The sequence below is a fragment of the Zalophus californianus genome, chromosome 16, assembly GCF_009762305.2.
Source record: "Zalophus californianus isolate mZalCal1 chromosome 16, mZalCal1.pri.v2, whole genome shotgun sequence".
In the NCBI taxonomy this organism is placed as follows: domain Eukaryota; kingdom Metazoa; phylum Chordata; class Mammalia; order Carnivora; family Otariidae; genus Zalophus; species Zalophus californianus.
The window spans coordinates 45932628-45959170 of record NC_045610.1 but is presented as its reverse complement, the minus strand read 5'-3'; the positions used below and the strand labels follow the sequence as shown (position 1 = coordinate 45959170).

At 37.6% G+C, this 26543-nt stretch overlaps 1 protein-coding gene across 2 annotated transcripts in view; it reads right to left on the bottom strand.

Moving 5' to 3' along the window:
- Positions 1–26073, bottom strand: part of EFCAB13 (EF-hand calcium binding domain 13) — a 314516-nt gene extending 288443 nt beyond the window's left edge. For both annotated transcript variants that reach the window (XR_003515406.2, XM_027568521.2), the window contains exons 1-7: positions 25953–26073; positions 18954–19069; positions 15244–15404; positions 5901–6015; positions 3355–3485; positions 2360–2442; positions 223–366 (exon numbers count right to left, since the gene is read on the bottom strand). Coding sequence is in view for 1 of the 2 variants with exons in the window: in XM_027568521.2 (XP_027424322.2) it covers positions 223–366; positions 2360–2442; positions 3355–3485; positions 5901–6015; positions 15244–15404; positions 18954–18983 (664 nt within the window). In the remaining variant the exon portion in view is untranslated. The remainder of the gene's footprint in view (positions 1–222; positions 367–2359; positions 2443–3354; positions 3486–5900; positions 6016–15243; positions 15405–18953; positions 19070–25952) is intronic.
- Positions 26074–26543: the final 470 nt, after the last annotated feature.

The window sequence follows — 26543 nt, the reverse complement described above, 5'->3', positions numbered from 1 at the left end:
TAAAAATACCAAATATTGATGAAAGTATGTCATAATCCAATCCAGTAATTAACAATCCAATTATGTACTTGAGGCCCAATTTTTAATATTATCACAAATGTGCAAGTTTTTATAACATATTATGAAGCTTAGCTTTCCTATGATTTGCAATTAATCTAACCAACATATAACTTATATCTATGTTTGCAGACCTTAAACTAATAATGAAGACATAAAACTTACCATCAATATCAATAGTCTTTAGTGCCTTTTGCATTTCTGAATCACTTATAAAAATCTTCAAGGTATGATGGATCATTGGCAGATCATTCACATAAATCTTACCACTTTGAATTTTGCTGAAAATTTTACAGGCCTTCTGAAGTGCTAAACATACACACCAAAACAGTTAATTCAAATGAATAATTATCCTTATCCCTGATACATCCTCTCTCAAGGAAAAACAACAACAATAATCACTAAAAGAAGAAAGAGGAGCAAATCTTTGTGTTCTAATCCTTTCCTTTAAAATGGATCTTGTGACTTATTTAGGTCCTTCTAGGGTGAATGGCCTCTAAATCTGTTCTAAAGAACTCTCAGAAACTGTTAGAAAGTCATGCGAAATTCACATCGTAAAGGCTTCCACAACTTTACCTGGGAGTGTTAAATCCTTCTTCCATGCTCCCATATCACTTGGTATGTATCTCAGTCAAAGCTCTGGGTATTGTGACTGTTTGCATGTTAATATTCCTCACTAAACTGTCAGCTTTTAGGGGGCAAGATTTTTCATTCTTCAAGTGCCTTCTAATTCAGGATAGATCCTCAAAAAACGTCTGCTGAATTGAATTTAGTTCAGTGGATACAACATGTAATTTTCAGAGAAAGAGGTGCTGGATGACAGTGCTAAATACTGGAGAAAGACTAAAATATTGATAATAATGATTTTAATAATAGGAGTTTTTTTTAAAGATTTTATTTATTTATTTATTTGAGAGAGCAAGAATGAGAGAGAGAGAGAGAGCACATGAGATGGGGGAGGGTGAGAGGGAGAAGCAGACTCCCTGCTGAGCAGGGAGCCTGATGTGGGACTCGATCCCAGGACTCCAGGATCATGACCTGAGCCGAAGGCAGTCACTTAACCAACTGAGCCACCCAGGCGCCCAATAATAGGAGTTTTAACAGAGTATTGGAGATGGAAACCGGTTTCAGTGTAATGGGAAGTAAATAAATAATTAAGGAAAACAACTCTGAAGAAGCTTCTTTGAAAAACAGAGTATAAAATTGACATAGTTCTGGGGCACCTAGGTGGCTCAGTCAGTTAAGTGTCTGACTCTTGGTTTCTGCTCAGTTCATGATCTCAGGGTTGTGTGACATAGCCCTGCATTGGCTCCATGCTCAGCAGAGAGTCTGCTTGAGATTCTCTCTCTCCCTTTCCCTTTGTCCCTCCCCCTGCTCTCTCTCTCTCTCAAATAAATAAATATATCTTTAAAAAATTTTACATAGTCCCTGAGGAAGTAGAAGAAAACTGAATGAAAGAAAATCAAGAGTGAAGGGATTAGTCTCATGAAAGGGCATTTTCTCCAATGAGACAAAATGGAAGGCCATGGATGTTGTTTACAATCCTAAGAGTTCTCCCCACAATGAAAAACGTTTTCCTTTTTTTCTGTAACTACATGAGATGACGAATATTAACTAAACTTATTGTGGTAATCATTTCACAATGTATGTAAGTCAGGTCATTATGCTGCACATCTTAAACGTATACAGTGCTACATCTTAATTATATCCCAATAAAACTGGGGGATAAAAGATGCCTAGTATAAGGGTGCCTGGCTGGCTGTTACTAAAGCATGCAACTCTTGATCTTGAGGTTGTGAGTTTGAGCCCCAAATTGGGCATAGAGATTACTTAAAAAAAAATGTCTAATATGATGACCAGAGTTAAGGTAAGAGGAAAAATTTGCCAAATGACTCTATAAATATAGAGGAGAGGCCCAAGATATGGGAGAACTTAGTGTCAAGAAGTGAAGGGTACTATGATTCTTAATATTAAGATACCAAGAACTAAATCCCAGTAAAATCAGTGACTCCAGTGCTTACTAATGTATTCATTGGATGTAATATCCAGATTTTTTCCCAAAAAATTTGAACTGGAATTAGCACATATGTTATTATTTTGCCTATATCATCAATACAACAGAAGATATTCATAAATACTTAGTTTAGTTTACTTATGCCTTGCTCACAGCATTTGCCATATCATGTAATATTAGTTGATATCATATGCCATTAGGAGTAAATAGATACTAACCACTGAAACAATTCCTAATAAAGCACACAATCAGGAAATTAATTCAAGAAATTCTAGAACCTATTATTACCACTTAATTCTTGTGAGTGTAAGTCTCCTTGAGGTACTTCGTTATATAATGTCTTGTAGAGGCTAGAAATCATTTCCCTTTTCCTGTCAAAGAAACAGTCACATTAGAAAGCAGCACAAAAACAAAACACCACACACACACACACACACACACACACACACACACACAAAATATGCCATTTTTCAATTAAAATATTAACAAACCTATCCACTACATCAAAAACTAATGATGTATTGTATGGTGACTAACATAACATAATTAAATTAAATTAAAAAAACAAAAACAAAAACAAAAAACAAACCTATCAATGGATTGAGATTCTCCAGTGTCTTACTCCACAAAAACCTTTCTTAAAGAACTGTCCAAGTGATAGTGAATTATATATTCTTCACTCCAGAATTCCCACCTTGCTTCTGTTTGCTCTATGGAGCAGAATTTATCCTAGTAAATTCTGTAAGCAGTAAGTAAGTAGTGCCCATGACCCACAATCCTTTGGCTGTGGTCCAATTATTGCTACTTTTAATTCAAGTCACAGCAAATTTTCAGAAAGTTATTATAGGAAGGAAAAACAAGAATATCTTTAAACAGCAAAGAATCCCAGATTCCACAACCTGTCAGTAGAAACAATTTGGAAAGATTATTTATCTAAACCCATAACACATAAATAACTGAAATCATAAAATGTTAGTGTTAGAAGAAATCTCAAGAGTCCATCTAGTACAAGATTCTTGTACAGATGTGGAGACTGAGGCCCAGAGATATGAAGTGAATTGTACAAGAGCCTAAGCTAGCATGTGAGGTCAATCAGTACTCAATTCTAAGTCTTTCATTTCCATATACAGTGGGCTCAGCTCTACACTATCCTTCCTAAGAGCAGAGTCTTACTTTGCACAAACTACTTTGCATACTTTATGTGGAAAGGATAGATGATTCCAAAAAGAAAAACCCAAGTCTGAATGCAACATTTAGGGTAAAAAATATGATGACTTAAATACCGAATAATTGAGGAAGATGTACAAAAGGGTGATAAAGTCTTATGAACACTGTACTGATTCGGCAACTTGAATAAAGAGTTTTCTTCCCTAGTCATCTTTTCCTTCGACAGCTTCACTGAGGAAGAGGCAATCTAGAACCAAATACAAGAATGTTGGTGACTGAGATCACATTGGTAAACCAGCATTATTGGACAATAAACCTGTTATAAGAGAGGCTCCTCATATCATATCTAGGCTCCTCACTGATGTAAAATTGCTTTTCGTAAGGAAATTAGTTTACATATACTAAAATTTGAAAAAACTATACAATATTTTTTTGCAAAGCCACATTTTTCTAAATATGCAACTAAATCATCTCCTAATATTAATATTGTGTCAATTTATAATAATGGATTCTACAAAGCAGGGCAAATCTATGGTACAGTGAAGACAAGATCACCAGATTCTATGCTACATATATAGGCTTTGACTATACGAGCAAAATAATGTAAAGAAGCAAACAGTTATTCAAATAACACAGGTAGTGGGACACCTGGGTGGCTCAGTCAGTTAAGTGGCTGCCTTCGGCTCAGGTCACGATCCCAGGGGTCTTGGGATTAAGTCCTGCATCGGGCTCCCTGCTCAGCAGGAAGCCTGCTTCTCCCTCTCTCTGACGCTCCCCCTGCTTCTGCTCTCTCTCTCACACACAAATAAATAAACAAAAATCTTAAAAGAAAAATAACACAGGTAGTTATGTTTTAAATTATCCTTATGATTGAGAAAATGATCCACTTGACATGTATATATAAACATGATTCAAAAGTGGCAAGTAGCTAGGTAGACAGAAAAGCGTCACTTTAGAAAATGAGGACTAGGGGGCACCTGGGTGGCTCAGTCGTTAAGCATCTGCCTTCAGCTTGGGTCCTGATCCCAGGGTCCCGGGATCGAGCCCCGCATCGGGCTCTCTGTTCTGCAGGAAGCCTGCTTCTCCCTCTCCCACTCCCCCTGCTTGTGTTCCCTCTCTCGCTGTCTCTCTCTCTCTGTCAAATAAACAAACAAAATCTTAAAAAAAAAAAAAAGAAAGACAAGAAAATGAGGACTATAATATTAGGTGTCTTCAATTTTACATGGAATCTAGAGCCTTGTCTTTTAAAGACCATGCAGGATGTAGAAAGAAGACTCTGAAGCCATACAAGATTGGTAAGAATTGGTACTGAGATCCCACATAGAGCCAAAATTTTCAAAAGGCAATGTTACCAGCAAGAATAGGCTAGGGGAAAAGAAAAAAAAAAAAAAAAAAAAAAGCAAAAATAAATAAATAAATAAATAAACAAACAAAAAAACAAACCAAAACAATTTATCCCCCAATAGAAGAAGTATGCAGAGTAAAATATGTCTTTGTCTCAGCTCTTGGCTGGAAAAAAGAAAGAGAGAGAGAGAGAGAGAGAGAAGAGAGAGTGCTCCTCTTGATTATAGTTATAGCTCCACCCACAAATAAGTGTAGAACTCAAATCTATACTTAATACATGGGCTAGGAAAATAGAAACCAAAAAATTCATTTAAAGTGGTCCCATGTTTGTAACAGCTCTGAAGTGCAGAGCAGAAGTGAATTCAAATTCTCCTGGAGGAGGGTACTCTAAATCCAGAGTCATCATGAGATTCCCACAGATTTAGATCAAATATATAGTTTGATATATAGGATATAAGGATATAAGTTAGTGAGTGAGAATCAGACAAAGCAATAAACAGATTTAGATCCCCAAGGACTTTATATTAGGTTTATCAGATACCAATCTTGAAACATCTATGGGACATGAGCAAAGAACATGACAGAAGGCAGATTATAAGAAAAACCAAATGAAATGTCTAGAAGTAAAAAATATAAGCACTGAAATTAAAATCTCAATAGACAGGTTAAACTGCAGATTAGATTCAGCTAGAGAAAGAAAAACTAGAAAACAGATGGGAGAAATTATCCAGACAAAAGAGAGTGCATCTAAGTACATCATATAGTGAATGTAGTAGGTTGGATGGCAGCCGCACAAAAAGATATGTCCATATCCTAATTCTTGGAACCTACATATGTGACTTTATTTGGTAAAAGGTCTTTGCAGATGGAACAAAGTCAAGGATCTCAAGATGAGATCTACAATGATGTGCTTATAGAAGTAGGAGGAGACCTGAGATACAAACACAGTTAAGAAGACCATATATACAGAGCAAGATGGAGGTCAAGACTGAATTTATGCTGCCACAGCCAAGGAATGCCTAGGGTCATTGTTATAAGAGCAGAAGTATTAACAGAGAGCACAGTAATAAAAATAAAGATCTAATGGAGGAAAAGGGGGAAAATGTCATATTCTTCTGAAAGGGTTCCTTGTTATATTAAAAAAAAAAAAGGAAAGGAAGAAGAAGAAAAGGAGGAAAGGGGGAGGAGGGGAGAGGGAAGAAGAGGAAGAAGAAATATTTAAGACTGTGACATTTCAATACTTGAACTAAAATGTGATGGAATGTTTGAAAGCTAAAAACAACACTCAAAAGTAAAATATTTCCAGATCATTATTTACCTCAGTTCTTTTAGTATGCAATTGTCCTTGTAAACTTTTCTTTCTCTTGAGCTTTTTTTCTCCTGAAAAATTAGAGGATTTTTCTTCTCCACATAGGAATATTGTTGTTTCATTCCTAAATTGCACAGAAAATTAGAATAATTCTTGAATTGCTTTTTTTCTTACTTTTTGTTTTTTCATCTTTTATTTGCAGAATTTTCAAACATATACAAAAGTAGAGTAATTGGTGATCTTCCCATGTACCCATCTCCCAGCTTCAATAATGGGCAATCCTATTTCATCCGTATCCCTATCCTTACTGCCATTTCTTATTATTTTGAAGGAAATTCCAATGTTATATTATTTCATGTGTAAAGATTTTAGTATGAATTTCTACAAGGTGTTTTTTCTTTTAAAAATATATCTGAAACACAATTATGAGATCCAAAATATTAACAATAATTTAATATTATCAAACATAGTCAGTGTTCAAATTTCTAACTGTTTTATAAATGTCAACATTTTTTAACTTTGCATCAGGTTTCAATAAGGTCCCCATTACAGTTTGTTGATGTGTCTTTTTTTTTTTTTAAGATTTTATTTATGTGACACAGAGAGAGACAGAGAGAGAGGGAACACAAGCAGGGGGAGTGGGAGAGGGAGAAGCAGTCTTCCCACTGAGCAGGGAGCCCAATGTGGGGCACGATCCCAGGACCCTGGGATCATGACCTGAGCTGAAGGCAGACGCTTAACTGACTGAACCACCCAGGCGCCCCTGTTGATGTGTCTTTTAAATCTCCATCTATCTATAGGTTCGCCTACCATGCCTTTTATCATCATCATCATCATCATCATCATCATCATCATCATCATCATACCCAGGCAATTTGTCTCATAGATTTTCCAGTCTGGATTTTGCTAATTGTATTACCATGGTTGTAGGATTTTTTTTCCCAAGATTTTATTTATTTAGTTTTCAGAGAGAGAGCGAGAGAGAGAGCGCACAGGCAGGGGGAGCGGCAGGCAGAGGGAGAAGCAGGCTCCCCCTTGAGGAAGGAGACCCATGTGGGATCATGACCAGAGCCAAAGGCAGACACTTAACTGACTAAGCCACTCAGGCATCCCTGGTTGTAGGGTTTTAAAGACTTAATTGGATTAACATTTTTTGTTTTTTTTTCGGCAAAACCACTGTATAGATGACGGTGCTTTCCACAGGGAGGCATATAATGTACAATTAGTTCTCTAATTGTGGTATTAGCTGCTATATTTATACATAATAACTAGACTCAGCAAATTATCAGGGACTATAAAATATTTATACGTAAACCTATCATTCCTTCTTCACTCATTAGCTAGAATATATCTTTAAAGAAAAAGTTCCTCTTGGGAACTATTTGGTTAGTCAGTGGTATAGTTCATACAGAAAGGCAGGATAATTAATTTATACTTTTCCTTTATTTACCACTTTTCATAATACTGACTTGGCTCACTTGTAACCTCCAATAGTGACAAAATAATTTTTATATCATTTTGTACACTTGGATTTATATACATTAAATTCATCTTACTTCCTTGTAATTATTATCCTTGATAACCCAATTATCACATGTATAGGGGGAGTCTCTTCAAGTAGGCTCTTGAGTCCTTTTGATGCATCCCTGGTAGGAGTCTTTGTTAGTTTCCTTATTTCTGTAACACCAGATGCTCCAGGCTCATCTATACATTTCCTTTCCCAGACCTTCACTTCCTCGAGGGCATTGTGTGTCCCCAGGTGTTAACCTATTTTATACAATGCTAACGAAAGAAAGTAAAGGAACACTTATACCACCTCCCATTCCTTCCTTGCCTCTGTCGTCTAACACAAAGAAATAGTGAGAATCCCCATGAGACTATCAGCAGATTTGTCAGCAGAAATCCTGAAGGCCAGAAGAGAGTGGTATGACATATTCAAAGTGCTAGGGAGGGGCACCTGAGTGGCTCAGTCGTTAGGCGTCTGCCTTGGGCTCACGTCATGATCCCGGGGTCCTGGGATCAAGCCCTGCATTGGGCACCCTGCTCAGTGGGAAGCCTACCTCTCCCTCTCCCACTCCCCCTGCTTGTGTTCCTTCTCTCACTGTCTCTCTCTCTCTGTCAAATAAATAAATAAAATCTTAAAAAAAAAAAAAAGTGCTAGGGGGAAAAAAACCGCCAACCAAGAATACTCTACCCCACAAAGTTGTCCTTCAGGAAGGACAAAGAGTTTTACAGACAAGAAAAAGAGGTGAAAGGAGTTCCTCACACTTACAAGATTGGCCTTACAAGAAATGTTAATGGGAGTTCAAGCTAAAATGAAAGGATGCTAATTAGTAACATGAAAACAAATGAAAGTATAAATCTCACTGACAGAGGTAAATATATACTTAAATTCAGGTTACTCTAGTATAGTAATGGTGGTAGGTAAATCATATAGAACCCTCATATAAAGGTTAAAAGACAAAAGTATTAAAAATAACTATAACCAGCCAAACTATGGAAAGATCCAAGCTGTCCAATCAACAGATGAATGGATAAAGAAGATGTGATATATATATATACAATGAAGTATATGCAGCCATCAAAAAAGAGAAATCTTGCCATTTGCAACAACATGGATGGAACTAGAGGGTATTATGCTAAGTGAAATAAGTCAATCAGAGAAAGACAATTATCATATGATCTCACTGATATGAGGAATTTGAGAAACAAGACAGAGGATCATAGGGGAAGGGAGGGAAAAATGAAACAAGATGAAACCAGAGAAGGAGACAAACCATAAGAGGCTCTTAATCTCAGGAAACAAACTGAGGGTTGCTGGAGTGGAGGAGGGTGGGAGGGATGGGGTGGCTGGGTAATGGACATTGGGGAGGGTATGTGCTATTGTGAGCACTGTGAATTGTGTAAGACTGATGAATCACAGACCTGTACCCCTGAAACAAATAATATATTTATATGTTAATAAAAAAATTAAAAATTTTTTAAAAGCACTAAAAAAAATAACTATAACCACAATAATCTGTTAATGGATACACAATATAAAAAGATGTAAATTGTGACATCAAAAACAAAATGAGAGGGAGGTGTAAAAAACCTTTGAATTTAAGTTGTTATCCACTTAAAATAGACTTATAAGATGTTTTATATAGGCCTTATGGTAACCACAAAGCAAAAACCTACAGTAAATACTCAAAAGATAAAAAAAAAAAAAAAAGGAATCAAAGCATTTCACCAGAGGGGCACCTGGCTGGCTCAGTTGGTAGAGCATGTGATTTTTGATATCAGGGTTGTAAGTTCAAGGCCCACATTGGGTGTAGAGATTACTTAAAAATAAAAATAAAAACATTTTAAGTATATCACTAGAGAAAATCATCAAATCACAAATGGAGAGAGTAAGAGAAAGGAACAAAGAAACTATAAAACAGCCAGAAAACAATCAAAATGACAGTAGTAAGTCCATACCTATCAATAATTACCTTAAATATAAATGGACTAAATTCTCCAATCAAAAGACATGGAGTGACTGAATATATTAAATGGAAAAAAAAAAAAAAAGACCCAAATATATGCTGCCTCCAAGAGGATCACTTCAGCTTTAAGGACAAATATAGAATGAAAGTGAAGGGATAGAAAAAAATATTCCATGTAAATGGAAACCAAAAGAGGGCAGGGGTAGCTATATTTATATTAGACAAAATAAATTTCAATACTTTTTTTATTAAAAGATTTTATTTATTTGAGAGAGAGAGATACTGAAAGACAGCATGAGTGGGGAGGAGAGGGAGAAGCAGGTTCCCCACCAAGCAGGGAGCCCGACATGGGGCTGGATCCCAGGACCCTGGGATAATGACCTGAGCCAAAGGCAGATGCTTAACCGACTGAGCCACTCAGGCGCCCCTTCAGTACATGTTTTTAAGCCAAAAATTGTAACAAGAGACAAACAAGAGTCATTACATAATGATAAAGGGATGAGTTAATCAAAAGTATATAGCAATTGTAATATTTATGCATCCAACATATGAGCACCTAAATATATAAAACAAATAATAATAGATCTGAAGAGAGAAATAGACAGCAATGCAGCAATAGTAAGAGACATTTCAATACCCCACTTTCAACAATGGATAGATAAACTAGACAGAAAGACAAAGGGAAACATTGGATTCCAACTACACCATCAACCAGATGGACCTATAGAGACCGACATATAGAGAACATTCTATCCAACAGCAGCAGAATACACATTCTTCTCAAGCATATATGCAACATTCTCTAGGATAGACCATCACAAAACAAGTCTTTAAAACCTTAAGAAGACTGAAATCATATCAAGCATCTTTTCTGACCACAAAGGTATAAAACAAGAAGTTAATTACAAGAAAAAAACTGGAAAAATCACATATGTAGAGATTAAACAACATGTTCCTGAACAACCAATGGGTCAAAGAGAAAATCAAAAGAGAAATAAAAAACATCTGGAGACAAAGTAAATGAAAACACAACATACCAAAACTTATTGGATGCAGCAAAAACTGTTCTAAGAGAAACATTTATAGAGATAAATGCCTATATAAGGAAAAAAGAAAGATCTCGAATAAACAGCCTAATTTTATACCTCAAGGAATTGGAAGAAAGAAAAAGAATTAAGCCCAGAGTTAACAGAAGAAAGGAAATAACAAAGATTAGAGCAGAAGCAAGTGAAACATAGACTAAAAAGACAGTAGAAAAGATCAAAGAAGCTAAGAGCTTGTTTTTTGAAAAGATAACCAAAATTAACAAATCTTACTAGACTGAGAAAAAAAGAGAAGACTCAAATAAATAAAATAAGAAATAAAGAGGAGACATTCAATTGATAACAGAACTACTAAAGAGCATAAGAAACTATGAATAATTATATGCCAACAAATTAGATAAAGAAGAAATATATAAATTTCTAAATTTCTAGAAATATATAAGACTGAATCATGAAGAAATAGAAAATCTGAAAAGACTAATTATTAGTAAAGAGATTGAATCAGTAATCAGAAACCTCCCAACAAAGAAGTCCAGGATGGCTTCACTGGTGAATTCTACTAAATATTTAAAGAATTAATGCCAAATCTTCTCAAACTCTTCCCAAAATCTGAAGAGGAGAGAACACTTCCAAACTTATTTTATGAGGCCAGCATTAGCCTCAGCATAGCAAAGCGAGACAAGGACACTACAAGAAAAGAAAACTACAGCCCACTATCCCTGATAAACTTAGATGCAAAAATTCTCAACAAAATATTGGCAAACCAGTACATTAATGACCTAGTGGGATTTATTTCTGGGATGCAAATATGGTTTAACATAGGCCAATCAGTAAATGTGATACACCACAATATAGGGAAAAACCCATTCCTCTGTGTTTCTCCTTTACTCTCACACTACTACCATTCTCACAACACTTCTGACACCAGATATGTGAGGTTCCCGCCCCCCCCATGAAGCCATTCTCTGCCACACTAGCTAGGTGTCCTACAAATTAACTCCATTCTGACACTATCTACCTGAATATACTGTCAGATTCCACTGGTTAAGGGCTCAGTCCCACAAGACTGCCCCCAACCCACTTGTGCCAATCACAACTCCAGGTTGTACCTATGATTCTGACTGATCAGCTATAAATCAGAGGTTCCTACAAGCTCCTCCTTGGATTTGATTAATTTGCCAGAAGAGCTCACAGAACTCAGAAAAATAGTTACTTATGTTTACCAATTTATTTTAAAAATATCATAGAAGATACAGATAAACCCAAATGAAGAGATACATAGGGCAAAGTCTGGGAGGATCTCAGCATAAGAGCTTCTGTTCTTATGGAGTTAGAGTGTATCACCCTCCTGGTATGTGGATGTTTACACCAACCAGGAAGATCTCTGAACCCCATACTACTGAGATTTTTATGGAGGCTTCCTCATGTAGGCACGATCAATTATTAATTCCATTTCCAGCCCTTCTCCCCTCTCTGGAGAGATTCTAGATTGGTGAACACATCCACAAACTGGGAGGGTGACACACCCCAACTCCATGAGGACAGAAGCTCTTATGCTTGGGACCCTCCCAAATCTCACCTTGTGTATATCTTCATCTGGTTATTCATCTGTATACTCTGTCCTAACCTTTAATAAACTGGTAAACATGAGTGTTTCCCTGAGTTCTGTGAGATGTTCTAGCAATTAATTAAACCCAAGGAGGGGTCATGGGAACCTCTGATTTGTATCTAAATCAAACAGAAGTTGTGGAGAACCTCAGAAATTACTACCTGAGATTGGTAATATAAAGGTGGGGTTGGGGACAGTCTCATGGGACTGAGCCATTAACCTGTGGGATCTGATGCTATCTCTAGGTAGAAAGCATTAGAATTGAGTTAAATTGTAGGACATCCAACTGGTGTCACAGAATGGCTTGGTGTGGGAAAAACCCACACATTTGGTGTCAGAAGTATTATGAGTATGGTTGTAGTATGATAGTAAAGGAGAAACATAGGAGAACTGAGGTTTTTCTAAACATAACCACATTAACAAAATGAAGGATAAAAATAATATGATCATCTCAAAAGATGCAGAAAAAATATTAGATAAAATTCCATGTTCTTTCATGATAAGAGATCTCAGCAAAGTGGGTGTAGAAGGAATATACATCAACACATTAAAGGATATATATGACAAGCCAGAGCTAACATCATACTAAACAGTCAAAAACTGAAAGCTTTCCCTCTAAGGTCAGGAACAAGAGAACAGTGCCCACTCTCACCACTTTTGTTCAAAATAGTATTGAAATTCTAACCAGAGCAATTAGGCAAGAAAAAGAAATAAAAGGAATTCAAATGGAAAGGAAGAAGTAAAACTGTTTCCAAATGGTATGATCTTTTATACAGAAAACCCTAAAGACTATCAAAAACTGTTAGAACTAATAAATAAATACAGTAAAGTTGCAGATACAAAATCAATATACAAAGTCAGTTGCAGAAATTTCTATAAACTAACAACAAACCATCAGAAAGAGAAATTAAGAAAAAAATCCCGTTTACATTAGCATCAAAAAATAAAATATTTAGGAATAGATTTAACCAAGGAGGTGAAAGATCTGTACACTGAAAACCATAAAACATTAATTAAAAAAAAACTGAATAAGACATAAATAAGTGGCAGGATATTCTGTGTTTGTGGATTGGAAGAATTAATACTGTTTAAATGTCCATACTATCCAAAGTGATCTACAGAATCAATGCAATTCCTATCCAAATTCCAGTGGCATTTTTCACAGAAATAGAAAAAATAATCTTAAACTTTGTATAGAACAACAGAAGACCTCAAAGAGCCAAAGCAATCTTGAGAAAGAAAGAGTAACACTTCTAGAACATAGGCAGTAAGCTCTTTGACATTGGTCTTGGCAATAATTTTTTGGATTTGACACCAAAAGCAAAAGCAACAAAAGCAAAAATAAACAAATGGGACTACATCAAACTAAAAAAGTTTCTGCCCAGCAAAGGAAACCATCGGCAAAATGAAAAGGCAACCTATGGAATGGGAGAAAATATTTGCAAAACTATATATCTAATTAGTGTTCAAAATATACAAGGAATTCATGCAACTCAATAGCAAATAAACAAATAATCCACTTTAAAAAGGACTTGACTAGACACTTTTCCAAAAAAGATATACAAATGGCCAACGGGTACATGAGAAGGTATTCAACATCACTCCTCATCAAGGAAATGCAAATCAAAACCACAATGAGATATCACTTCACACCTTTTAGATTGGCTATTTTCAAGAAGACAAGAAACAAGTATTGGCAAAAATATGGAGAAAAGAAAGTACTTGTTTACTGCTGGTGGGAATGTAAATTGGTGCAGCAACTATGGAAAATTGAGTTTCCTCAAAAAATTTAAAATATAACTACCATATGATCCAGCAATTCCACTTCTGGATATATATCCAAAGGCAATGAAAACAGGATCTCAAAGAGATATCTGTACCCCCATGTTCATTGCAGCATTATTCATAATAGCCAAAATACGGAAACAATCTAAATTTCCATCAACAGATAAATGGTTAAAGATGTGATATCACACACACACCCACACACACACACACACACACACACACACACACACACACACACACACACACACACACACACTGGAATCTATCCAGCCATGAGAAAGAAGGAAATCCTGCCATTTGTGACAACATGGATGGACCTTGAGGGTATTATGTGAAGTAAAATAAGTCAGACAGAGAAAGGCAAATACTGGATGATCTCACTTATATGTGGAATCTATTAAAAGCCAAATTCAGGAGCACTTGGGTGGCTCAGTCAGTTAAGCAACTGCCTTCAGCTCACGTCATGATCCCAGGGTCCTGGGATCAAGTCCAGGTATGAGAGTCCCACATCTGGCTCCCTACTCAGCAGGGAGCCTGCTTCTCCCTCTCTTGCTGGCCTTCCCCCTGGCTTGTGTTCTCTCCCTCATGCTCTTTCTCTCAAATGAATAAATAAAATCTTTTTTTAAAAAACCCAAATTCATAGAAACAGAGTAGAATGGTGGTTTCCAGGGGCTGGGGGTACGTAAGTAAGAATGGGGGGGGCGCCTGGGTGGCTCAGATGGTTAAGCGTCTGCCTTCAGTTCAGCTCATGATCTCCAGGTCCTGGGATGGAGCCACATGTCAGACTCCCTGCTTAGCAGGGAGTCTGCTTCTCCCTCTTTCTCTGCCTCTCCTCACTCCTCCTGCTCTCTCTCTGTATCTCTCTGTCTCAAATGAATAAATAAAAAATTCTTTAAAAAAAAAAGAATAGGGAGAGGCTGGTAAAAGGGTACAAACCTTCAGCTAAAAGATAAATAAGGTCTGTGAGTCTAATGTATAACATGATGACTATAGTTGATAATATTGTATTGTATAATTGAAATTTACTAAGAGAATAGAACTTTAAATGTTCTCACCAAAAGTAAATAAGTAAATAAGGTAAATATGTGAAATAAGTAAAACGTGGTAATCATTTCCCAATGCAAACATATGTTAAATCGTCATATTGTACATTAAATATATTACTTTATGTGTCAAAAAAAGACAAACTTACAGACATATGGATAATTGCTCTTCTATAACTGGAAATCTATGATGGCTCATAGGCTTCCACAAAGTTGTGAAAGAAGTGAGAAAAAAATGAAAAGAATGGCTATCTAGGAATTAAAACTACACTCCTGAAAGAATGGCCACAAATATTCACGATCCTCTATATTTTAGCGGAGAACTTATGAGCTATGTTTTTGGTTCTCTCAAACTTACAGAAGTATAATTCAACTAAATAAGTTCAAAGTTTAACTTACATTTTTTTGTGTTCTAGTCTCAAACCCCTAATTTCATGTGACATTCTCTTCTGCGTTGTTTTAGAAAACTTGACATTTTTCTTGTTGTCAGTATGTCTTGACGGCAAGTTGGCTGCAAATGAATTACAGCCATTATGTGATAAATTGATATTTTCTTCTGCCTGGGGAGCAACCAAGATCCATAGTCAACTATGTTCTCTTTGCACATATAAATTAAATATGACATTCTGGGTCAAATCATTCATTGTAGATTAATATTTTCTCTAAAATGATGCTACCAAACAGAATTTTATTGTAAAGGACTTAATTATTAGTGCATTAGTTCAGATTAGGTACATATTCTAAATGTCACCAACTATCTTCAGTACATTATACAGCTATAAAATGCCCAGCATTCATGAATGTATCTAACAATTGTTGGATCTAGTTCTTAAAGCATCTTTAAGCTTACTTCATTAAATGAAAGCCTTCTGCTCTGCGAAAGACACTCTGAAGAGGATGAGAGGACAAGCCATAGACAGAGAGTAAATATTTACAAAAGACATATCTGATAATGGGCTATATTTTTTTTGTATATTCAAAAAATATACAAAGAACTCTTAATGATAACAAAAAGCACAACCCAACTTAAAAATAGGCAAAAGATCTGAGGCGCCTGGATGGTTCAGTCGGCTATGCATCTGACTCTTGGTTTCAGCTCAGGTCATGATCTTGAGGTCATGAGATTGAGCCCCATGACAGACTCCATCCTGGACATGGAGCCTGCTTGGGATTCTCTCTCCATCTCCTTCTGCCCCTGTCCCCACTTGCACATTGGTCTCTCTCCAAAAAAAAAAAAAAAAAAAAAAAGCAAAAGATCTTAATAGACACCTTACCAAAGATGTACAGATGGCAAACAAGCACATGAAGAGGTGCTCAACATCATGTCATTAGGGAATTACAAATTAAAATATCAAGATACCACTATATATCTATTAGAATGGCCCAAATCCAAAATACTGACAAAACCAAATGCTGGCAAGGATGTGGAGCAAAAGGAACTCTCAGCCATTGCTGGTGGGAAGGCAAAATGGTACAGCCACTTAGAAAGACAGTTTGATAGTCTCTAAAAAACTAAACATACTCTTAGCATATGTTACAACAATTGCACTTATTGGTATTTACCCAAAGGAGTTGAAAACCTATATGTACACAAAAATCTGCACACAGATGTTTATAGCAGCTTTATTCATAATTGCCAAAACTTGGAAAAAAACAAAATGTCCTTCAGTGGATGAATGGATAAATGAACTGTGGTACATCTAGGAAATGGAACACTATTTGGCACTAAAAAGAAATGAGCTATAGAGCCATGAAAAGACGTGGAGGAACCTTAAATGCATATCACTAAGTGAAAGGAGCCTAACTTTCACAACAAGAAAGTAAAGGCTGTATGCTGTATCATTCCAACTATATGACATTCTGAAAAGGCAAAACTATGGAGACTAAAAGGACCAGTGGTTGCCTATGGGGAGGGGGGCGGGTGGCGGGAGTTGAATAAGCAGAGCACAGAAGATACATAGGGCAATGAAACTCTTCTATATATTATAATAATGGCAACATGTAATTATACATTTGTCCAAACTCATAAAATGTACAATACTGAGTCAATCCCAATGTAAACTATGGACTTTGGGTGACAATGATATACCAGTGTAGGTTCATTGTAACAAATGTACCACTGTGGTGTAGGATATTGATACTGGAGGAGGCTACACATGCATAGGGGCAGGGGGTGTATGGGAACTCTCCACTCAGTTTTGTTGTGAATCTAAAACAGCTCTAAAAAATAAAATCTATTGAGGAAAAAAAAAAAAGCAGCTATATTACTTCTAAATAGACAGCCCTCCCCCCCAACAAAAAAGGAACTAGAGCCTAGAAGCAATGAACATGTTTAGAATTGAAATTTGGCTGTTTGCTTAAAACAACTGGAATACATCTGCTTGATCAAAGGTATATTAGTTTTTAACCCTGAACAAATTACACAGGCAATTTATAAAGCAGGTCACCAAGGGAGTTTATAGAACCTCTATTTCTACATAAAATGAAAATTAAGGGAACTATTTCAGTGACTTTTAGGGTCTGCATACATGTGTCTTACAACAGAGGCACACCTTTAACAAGTTGCTTCAAAAAGGCAATTGGATTTGCTGCCTTAAGGTGTTTATTAGGAATGATGAAAAGTTTCCTAGAGACATCGAGAAAAATGACTCAAAATGGAAACCAGGAAAATAAAAAGAGGAAGATCTAAAAACTAGGCACAAAAACCTGTTATCAAAGACCAGATGAACAGAAGCAGTCAAATAGTGAACAGAAACTTTGATACAGAAAATGAAACAACCTCTGAAACTCTATGTTAAAGATGTAGGAAGTATAAACTATATAGCCTAAGGAAGACAAACTGGTATAATATGTTAATATTGTTAATTCTTTTAAGAATTCATCTTCAAAATCAGATTATGAGGGCACAATCAACAACGCATTAGGTATAAAAAGGTGGAACGGATTAATATATATATCATACACCTCGGTAATTAGCAAGAAGCCTTGAATTTTTTTTTATTTTTTCTTTTTTTTTGGATTATAGTATAGATACATGTCTTACCTGGTGGCACCAGATCCATTAAAAGTGTAAATTTAAAAGGTTAAGACTCTCAGTTGACAATGTTGAGTTCTACCTGAGCCCTGTGCTTCCAGAAAACCATGAAGATTAAAGGAATCCCCTCACCCTTTTGTGTTCTGGAAAATGGCTTACTGCAAAGAACCACCCTTCCCCATACACTTTAGATAAAACTCACAGATGCCCTCCTTGTTTACCTATGACAAGGCCAAAATTCCCTCTTTGCTTCATGAATGATTAGCCAAACTGTTTTAACCCCACTGACTGATTAATCAGAACAAAATGCTTATTAGCCAAACTTTGGTTAAGCTTCTCCCCTTCCTCCAGATCCCTAAAATACTCTCTGATCTATTTATCCAATCATGCCACGCTTTCATTCCTCTTCCCCGAACCCAGTTCTTTCTAGCCTTGCTGATTCCTGTCTATTAAGAAGAAGAAAAAAAAAAAAAGCCCTTTTTGCCTAGCCCTTGAGATGTTTGCAGATCTTCTGGTCACAGCCTTCTCCCTGTTGCAATAGTGCCCTCTCTTGCTATTTCAATAAATAGTCCCTTTTCTCTCCCACAATAATCCTTTTGAATAAAATCTCTCCTTACTAAGTCCAGGTTTGTTTTTTGTTTGACACAATACTGGCCAATGGATAAGAACATCCCTGAATCACAGATAAGAAAGCTAGAGAAACTTGGTATCTTTTATATTACCATCTAGTTAGATTCCCACATCATTAATTATGTCATCTACAACCTCTCATGTAGGTTTAAATCCTTTATTCTCCTGAAAAATTAGCCCAGTTCCAACCCCCCAAAATACTCTCACCATACACCACAGATCTCTTGATACTACATAGGTTGCTGGGATGAGAAGTTTCAGTATAGGCCCACAAAAAGACCTCAAAAGTCACCTTGGTTGTTAAGCAAGATCTTGTAACTATATTGCTCTACAAATCTGTTTACTGATTAAGGATGTGAGATAATGTAAAATAATTTTTTAAAGTAAACTAATTTTTTTTAAAAAGAAGAGGAAAGAGTCTTTAGAAACTGTTTTGAAAAAATACCTGGCAGAATAAAGGTACTTTAGTTTCCATTTTTCAGTTTAGTGGTAAATTCTGCCCTTGAGGACTCAATGGCCTTGATGAACCAGTACGAATGAGCAATAGCACAAAAGGACTTCCTGTCCAAAAGAAAAAAGAAAAAATCATGTGCCTGTTTAAGAGACTTAAGTACTTATATTTATCTACCTGAAGTTATTCCTGTAGTGTAACACTCACAGCATAATACAGAATAGGTATGTGTGCAAAAGCTAGAAAAAACAGTTCGTATATTGTAATTCACAGAAGATCATCCAGTCCCTTAACTTTACCTTTTGTGGTATAAGAAATAGAGAAATCCAAATTCAAATAGCATAAAAAGCAGAAAAATCCAGTTAGATTGATTTATTCAAATAAACCCAGAGAAGCAGAACTACTAACATGGAAGCAATCACCAATGTTATTAAATGCTTACTGTGTATTAGACATTATGATAAACACTTTGACATAAATGATTTCATTTATTCCTCATAAATATCTTTTAAGGAATTATTATTACTCTTATTTTACAGATGAGGAAAATAAAGACTTGGATCAAGTTGCCCAAGATTACAGCCAACAAATAGTGGAGTCAGAATTTGAAGTTAGACAGCCTAACTCAAGTACCCGTGGTCTTCAGAACCCTGTAACATTGCCTCTTAAAAAAGTGCTATTGCAAACAAAAGATGACTTAGCCTGTTTTAAACCAGAGACTTCCACATCACATACCAAGCAACTTTAGAAATTCCCCACATTCACATTTTTATACCCCTGAGTCACATTGGATGTGTTATTCATTACATTGCTAGTTATATTACACTGTTAGTTGTAATTATGTCTCATTTTCATACTGTGACATTTAACTGCAAGTATTAATATTCTAATAGACACAGTACTTCAAAATCACTTATTTCTAAAATGTTATCCTAATTATTGAATGTGATATGTCCAACATTCCTGGATTTCAAAACACATTAAAATAAAATGAAACCATGTGACTAATATCCATCTCAGAAGACATTAGATGGTTATGCAGATTTCCCCAGCAACCCACTTTATGTAACCTCTTCTACCAATTCCTCTTCTACTTCTTCTCCTCTAACCAATTCAATCTTTACTTCTAAACTACTTGGTATGGCACTTACTGTCTTCACCGTTGTTACTGTCTTTACTATTCAACTGGCATTAATCATTTGCCTTGTATTTTTATCACATATATATCTCTTATATCAACTATAATCTAAATTTCATGGGTGGACTGAAAGAAATGGATTGGTATCATTCTTTGAATTATTTCTCACAATACCAAACACAATGCTATATGTATATAGTAAATGAAAGAAAGAAAGAAGGGAGGGAGGAAGAGACGGAGGCCTGAAATAAGGAAGACATTTCCTCTGTATTGAGCTTTCTCAGAATTTCTTAAGGTATCAAAGTACTTAATTTTTTTAAAGATTTTATTTATTTATTTTTGAGAGAGAGAGCACCACAAGTGAGAGTGAGGGGCAGAGGGAGAAGCAGACTCCCCGCCCGAGCAGGAAGCCTGATGCAGGACTCAATCCCAGGGCTCCGGGATCATGACCTTGAGTCGAAGGCAGACACTTAACCGACTGAGCCACCTAGGCGCCCCTCAAAGTACTTAATTTAGTAGAGTAAGCTTTATTTAAATAAACCTTGAAAGGAAGAACTGTTTCATAATTTATTGACCTATCAAAAAGTTGACAGGTTTTAATCTGCTGGATGAATCAGATATCACATACCATAACCTTCTCCAAGCTAACAGAAAAAATAGTACAGGAAGTCTCTTCCCCATAAATCTGACAAGAGAATTGCTTCTCAACTCTTTCAATCCTATGACACATATGTGAACTTGCAAGGACAAACCAAGACAAACAAAGAGCTGAATCCCTCTTTTCCAATCATCTATCCATTCACCCCTCCATCCATAAAATTCATATGAATTTAATACATATGAATTCAACATTTATATATTGTATGCTTACTATGTACTAGGCTCTCCTCCAGTAAAAACAGGAAAAAATAAATCCTGCCCTCATGGAGCTTACTTTCTAGTCAAAGAGAGACAATAAAATAGATAAGTAAAACATGTGGTGTGTTTTCTGTGATAAGCACTAAAGAAAAAAAAATGTAAAGCAGGGGAGAAGAATATGAAGTATGGTGTTGGGGAAAAGATGCAGGGAACAGATAGGGCAGCCAAGGGGACTTTACTGAGCGGGAGACTTTAAGTACAGCCCTGAATGAATATCTTAGGGGAAAGCATTTCAGCCAGAGAAAAGCAAGTACAAAGACTCAGAAGTAAGAAGGAGGTTCATTGTTCAAGGAACAGTGGGAAGGCCCACAAAGCTGAAGCAGAGAAAGCAAATGGAAAGGAGTAAAGGGGATCAAGGGGGATCAAGAGAGGGAGGCAGATATAGAAGGCCCCTAGATCATTGTAAGAACTTTGGTTTGTGCTCTGAGATGGGAAGCCACTGGAGTGTTTTGAACAGAGAGATGACATGATCTAAAGTCCTTTCTGAAAGAATCACTCTAGTTGCTACAAGGAGAAAAATCAAGTGAGTCTAGATTCCTAAAAGCCAAGTGAAAAAAAATACTTCAAAAGAAGAATGAGTAATGAACTGGGACAAATGCTGCCGTTAGGTCAAGTAAGATGAGTACTAAATGATTAGTTTTCCAACATGGAGGACACCAAAAACAGAAGCTATTTGGGTAGCATGGTAAGGAAATAATGTCCTTGGAGTGAGTTCAAGAGAGAATGGGGGAGAGAAATAGGAGACAAACAGAAGAGATGACTCTTTCAAGGAGTTATGCTATAAAGGGGAAGAGAAACGAGGTAGTAGCTGAGGGGTAAAGGGGTTATGAGGGTTTAGGATGGGGGGAAAATAAAGGCATGTTCATATGCTGATAAGAATAATCTAGTAGAGGAGAATTACTGAAACAATATTCTCAAGTAGGATAAAGGAGATGAGATTTAGGGCACAAGGGCAGGATTTGTTCTTAGCCTAGAATATATTCATAGGAATAGACGTGGCAGAGTAATTGGCTTAATTACATGAAGAGTAGATGTGGTTGTGGAGGCTTGTGGAAATTATCTGATTGCTTTAGTTTTCTTTTATGTATATATATAACATATATATTTTTTAATCTTAAGTAGGCTCTACACCCAACATGGGGCTTGAACTCATGACCCTGTGATCAACAGTCTCATGCTCTACCAACTGAGACAGCAGGGGCCCCTGATTGCTTTAGTTTTCTTAGTGAAGGAACATAATCAACTGAGAATAAGGATGTGAGAAGAGATGCTAGATGTTTGAGGACAGACATATTGTTATAAAACAGTCCTCTAGGAGAATGGAAGAATTAATAGCCCAGGGATACTTGATATGGTTGCTGGACAGCATCAGGGCCCCTTGAGGAAGTGATCATGAATTTAAAGTGAAATCAGTAAGCATAGTTATGTTTTTTTTCTCTAGCTATGTTCAATGCAGAAATGCTCGCACTGAGGCAGAGATCTAGATTTAATCTAGGATTACAATTTAGCCAAGAAAGTAAAATGAACTGAAAATGTGATAAAGGAACTGGGGGGAAATGCAAGGGTGTGGTTTTAATTATTGACCATGAAACAAACTGAATAGGTGGGTGGGAAATAAGTACAAGAGAGGGTGAGTGACATTTAAAAAAAAAAGTGGATTGAAGATCAAGGTGGGATCCAAGGATTATTTAGAGTCAGAGTGAGCCTGAAAGATAGGAATGTGATGGTTGGAGAGTGGGACATACGGTACTCCCCCCACCCTTATCCATGGAGGATCCATTCCAAGACCTCCAGTGGAAGCCTGAAATTATAGAGTACCAAACCCAGTATATGTTGTTTTACCCATACACACATCCCTATGATAAAGTTTAATCTATAAATGAGGCACAGTAAGAGATTAACAATAATAAAATAGATCATAACAATATACTGTAATAAAACTTATGTGACTGTTGTCTGTACTCACCCTTCCTCTTGTGATGATGTGAGATAAAAGGCCTATGTAATGAGATGAAGTGAGGTGAATGATATAGGCATTGTGACATAGCATTACACTACCACTGACCTTCTGATGATAGGTCAGGAAGATCTTCTGCTGAACCAAGTTGACCATGGGTAATTGAAACCATGGAAATCTGAATAAGGGGGTACTAATGAGAATAAGGTGGGGGGACTACTGTATTAAGATAAAAGAGTTGCAGTTATTGGTAATACAAGATTGAGAATATGAAAAAGGGAGCAAGTGACAGAGGAAAGATTAAATTACTATAGGAGGACAGGAACTGAGAGATCAGGGTACTAGAAGGATCATCCCTATGAATGCTAAAATCACAAGAATTATGACAGGAGTAGAGTTAGAGCAGCAGAAAGTCAGGAGCTGAAATTTGACTGAAACAACAGGAAATGGTAGTGGGTGGTATAATCTGATAACGTGAGATGCAAAACTGAGCATTTTGAGAATGGGATGAAAAAATGTCTGGAAGCACCTATTAGAATCAAGAAGGGGTCATCGACTCCCCCCTCTTGTCCCAGTGGTACTAGGAGAGTGAGAGAGAAAACAGCCACCACCAGCCATACCTGTGTTCTGCCCACCACACTCCCAAATAAACACCGTTCTTCCTCATTTTCCTTTACATCTTGGCCGTCACTATCTGATTCATCAAAACTATCAAAAAGAAGTGAGGAAATTCAAAACCCTCTGATACATCTCAAGTACTTTTTTTTTTTAAAGATTTTATTTATTTATTTGAGAGAGAGAGAGAATGAGAGATAGAGAGCATGAGAGGGAAGAGGGTCAGAGGGAGAAGCAGACTCCCTGCCGAGCAGGGAGTCTGATGCGGGACTCGATCCCGGGACTCCAGGATCATGACCTGAGCCGAAGGCAGTCGCTTAACCAACTGAGCCACCCAGGCGCCCACAAGTACTTTTTAAAGTATCATATTGATTCAGTCCCTATGTAGATCAAGCTATCATATTATTACTAAAGGGTTTTCCAATTCTTGGCAAAGTATAGAATTTTCAAAATTTTATAATTTAATAGATATATGTTACAGTTAGGGGAAGAAGACATACAGATGGCCAAAGGACACATGAAAAGATGCTCAACATCACTAATCATAAGGGAAATGCAAATCAAAACCACAATAAGATATCATCTCACACCTGTCAGAATGGCTAAATTCAAAAACACAAGAAACAAGTGTTCGCAAGGACATGGAGAAAAAGGAATCCTTGTGCACTGTTGGTGGGAATGCAAACTGGTGCAGCCCCTGGGGAAAACAGTATGGAGGTTCCTTAAAAAGTTAAAAATAAGGGGCGCCTGGGTGGCTCAGTCGGTTAAACGTCTGCCTTCAGCTCAGGTCATGATCATGATCCCGGGTCCTGGGATGGAGCCCCACATTGGGCTCCCTGCTCAGCGGGAAACCTGCTTCTCCCTCCTCCACTCTGCCTACTTGTGTTCCCTCTCTCACTGTCAAATAAATAAAAACTTTATTAAAAAAAAGTTAAAAATAGAAGTACCAGTAACACACTACTGGATATTTACCCAAAGAATACAAAAACACTAATTCAAAAAGATATATGCACCCCTATGTTTACTGCAGCATTATTTACAATAGCCAAATTATAGAAGTGGCCGAAGTGTCCATCAATAGATAAATGGATAAAGAAGATACACACACACACACACACACACACACACACACAAACACAATGGAATATTACTCAGGCATAAAAAAAAAAGAATGAAATCTTGCCATTTTCAACAACATGGATAGAGCTAGAGAGTGTAATGGTAAGTGAAATAAGTCAGAGAAAGACAAATACCACATGATTTCACCATCTGTGGAATTTAAGAAAGAAAGAAAGAAAACGAACAAAGAAAAAAGAGACAAACCAAAAAATAGACTCTTAACTACAGAGAACTAAGGTTACCAGAGGGGAGGTGGCTGGGGCAATGGGTGACATAGGTGATGGGGATTAAGAGTATACTTATCCTAATGGGCACCGAGTAATGTATAGAATTGTTAAATCACTATATCGTACACCTGAAACTAACACTATATGTTATCTATATTGGAATTTAAATACATAAATAAACAGATTTTAAAATAAATAAAGTTAAGGGGGATTTATTGTTACATGAAATCTTCCTACTCTTTCCTTCCGTTTGGCTTCCCTCACAAGTCGCCCCCTCACTCACTCACTCTTCCCTTGCTATGCTGACCGCAAACGTCCATTAAAGCAACTGCATACATCTCTTCACCGCACCTGCAGCCCTTAAAGTTCAAACATGACACGCATCACCCCCAATTACCATCTTTAACAAATATTGAGTGAACTTCCACTTCATGCAAGAACCTGTGCTGTGGAACATTCCAATAGGCCCTGCTTGTTTAGACTTCTAGGGAAGAAAGTAAGTAGACATGCAAACAAGTTTAACTACCCACCAGATGAAAACAAGGGCTCTAACACGTTTAAGTGTATGCTGAAGGAGCGGGGCAGCTTCCCAACCACAATGACCTCCGCCCTTCTAGAACCACCACCATTTCCGAGGCACCGACAGACCCAACCCCGTCACCCTTCTGCTCCTTTACTGTCTGGGCCAGTCACCTCGCTGCCCCTTCTGGAACCTTCCTCCATCGCCATAACTGTTCTACTTTGTCCCTCGCACCGTGCTTCGCGCTCCTCCCTCAATATCCGAGGCTCTACTCTCTCAACAAGTCTTGCTTCCCCACCTCTGTCCCCTGAGGGTCCCACCGTGGACCCCCGGGGGCTCCCAGGGGTGTCTCCCTCCTCCCGCCTCACGGCCTGAGGGCCCTAGTCCTCCGGGATCAGTATGTCCTTGCCGCAAGCCCCACAGTCCCTCGCGCAGCCGCGCGTCCTCTCTCCACCGCCTTCCGGGATTCCCACGCGGCGAGGCCCCGCCCCCAGGTCACCTGACCGAGGCCGACCCTCCGCCCACCGAGCCCTGGGCGCTGGTCGAGTGCGGGACCCGGACTGCCGCTGTTTCCTCTACCACCGCCGCCGCCGCGGTGCAGGGGCTCCGGGGCCGCGGGGAGCGGCTGAGCTCGCCGCCGCCTCCGAACCGACTGGGCAGCATTACGGCCCCGCCGCTCTACCCCACCTCACAAGGGCCTGTGACCTCACCCGGCCGGGCTCGGCGGCCTGGACCCGAATGGAAGGGCTGCTCCCCGCGGACTCTCCTCTGGGCACCTCAGTTTCGCCCTCCATCCTGCACTCCCTACCCTTCCTGCTGCTCTCCTCATTCTCTGTTGCGCTGTCCCGCCCTAGTCTGACCGCTTTTCAATCTTCTCTTCTATCCATCCTTTGAATACTTCCTGCCCTCCCTTATAAAACATTCCATCCTTCTTGGTTTCTACTATATAACGGACTTCTGCGCAAGGTCCCTTGTTCCACTACTTTGCTGAAATTTGTTCCAGCCTTTCAGAAGGCTAACACTTCCTTTGGGAAGAGATACTTTGTTTTTCTTTGGAAATCAGCTTCTTGTGTGTGTGCATCCTGCAGAC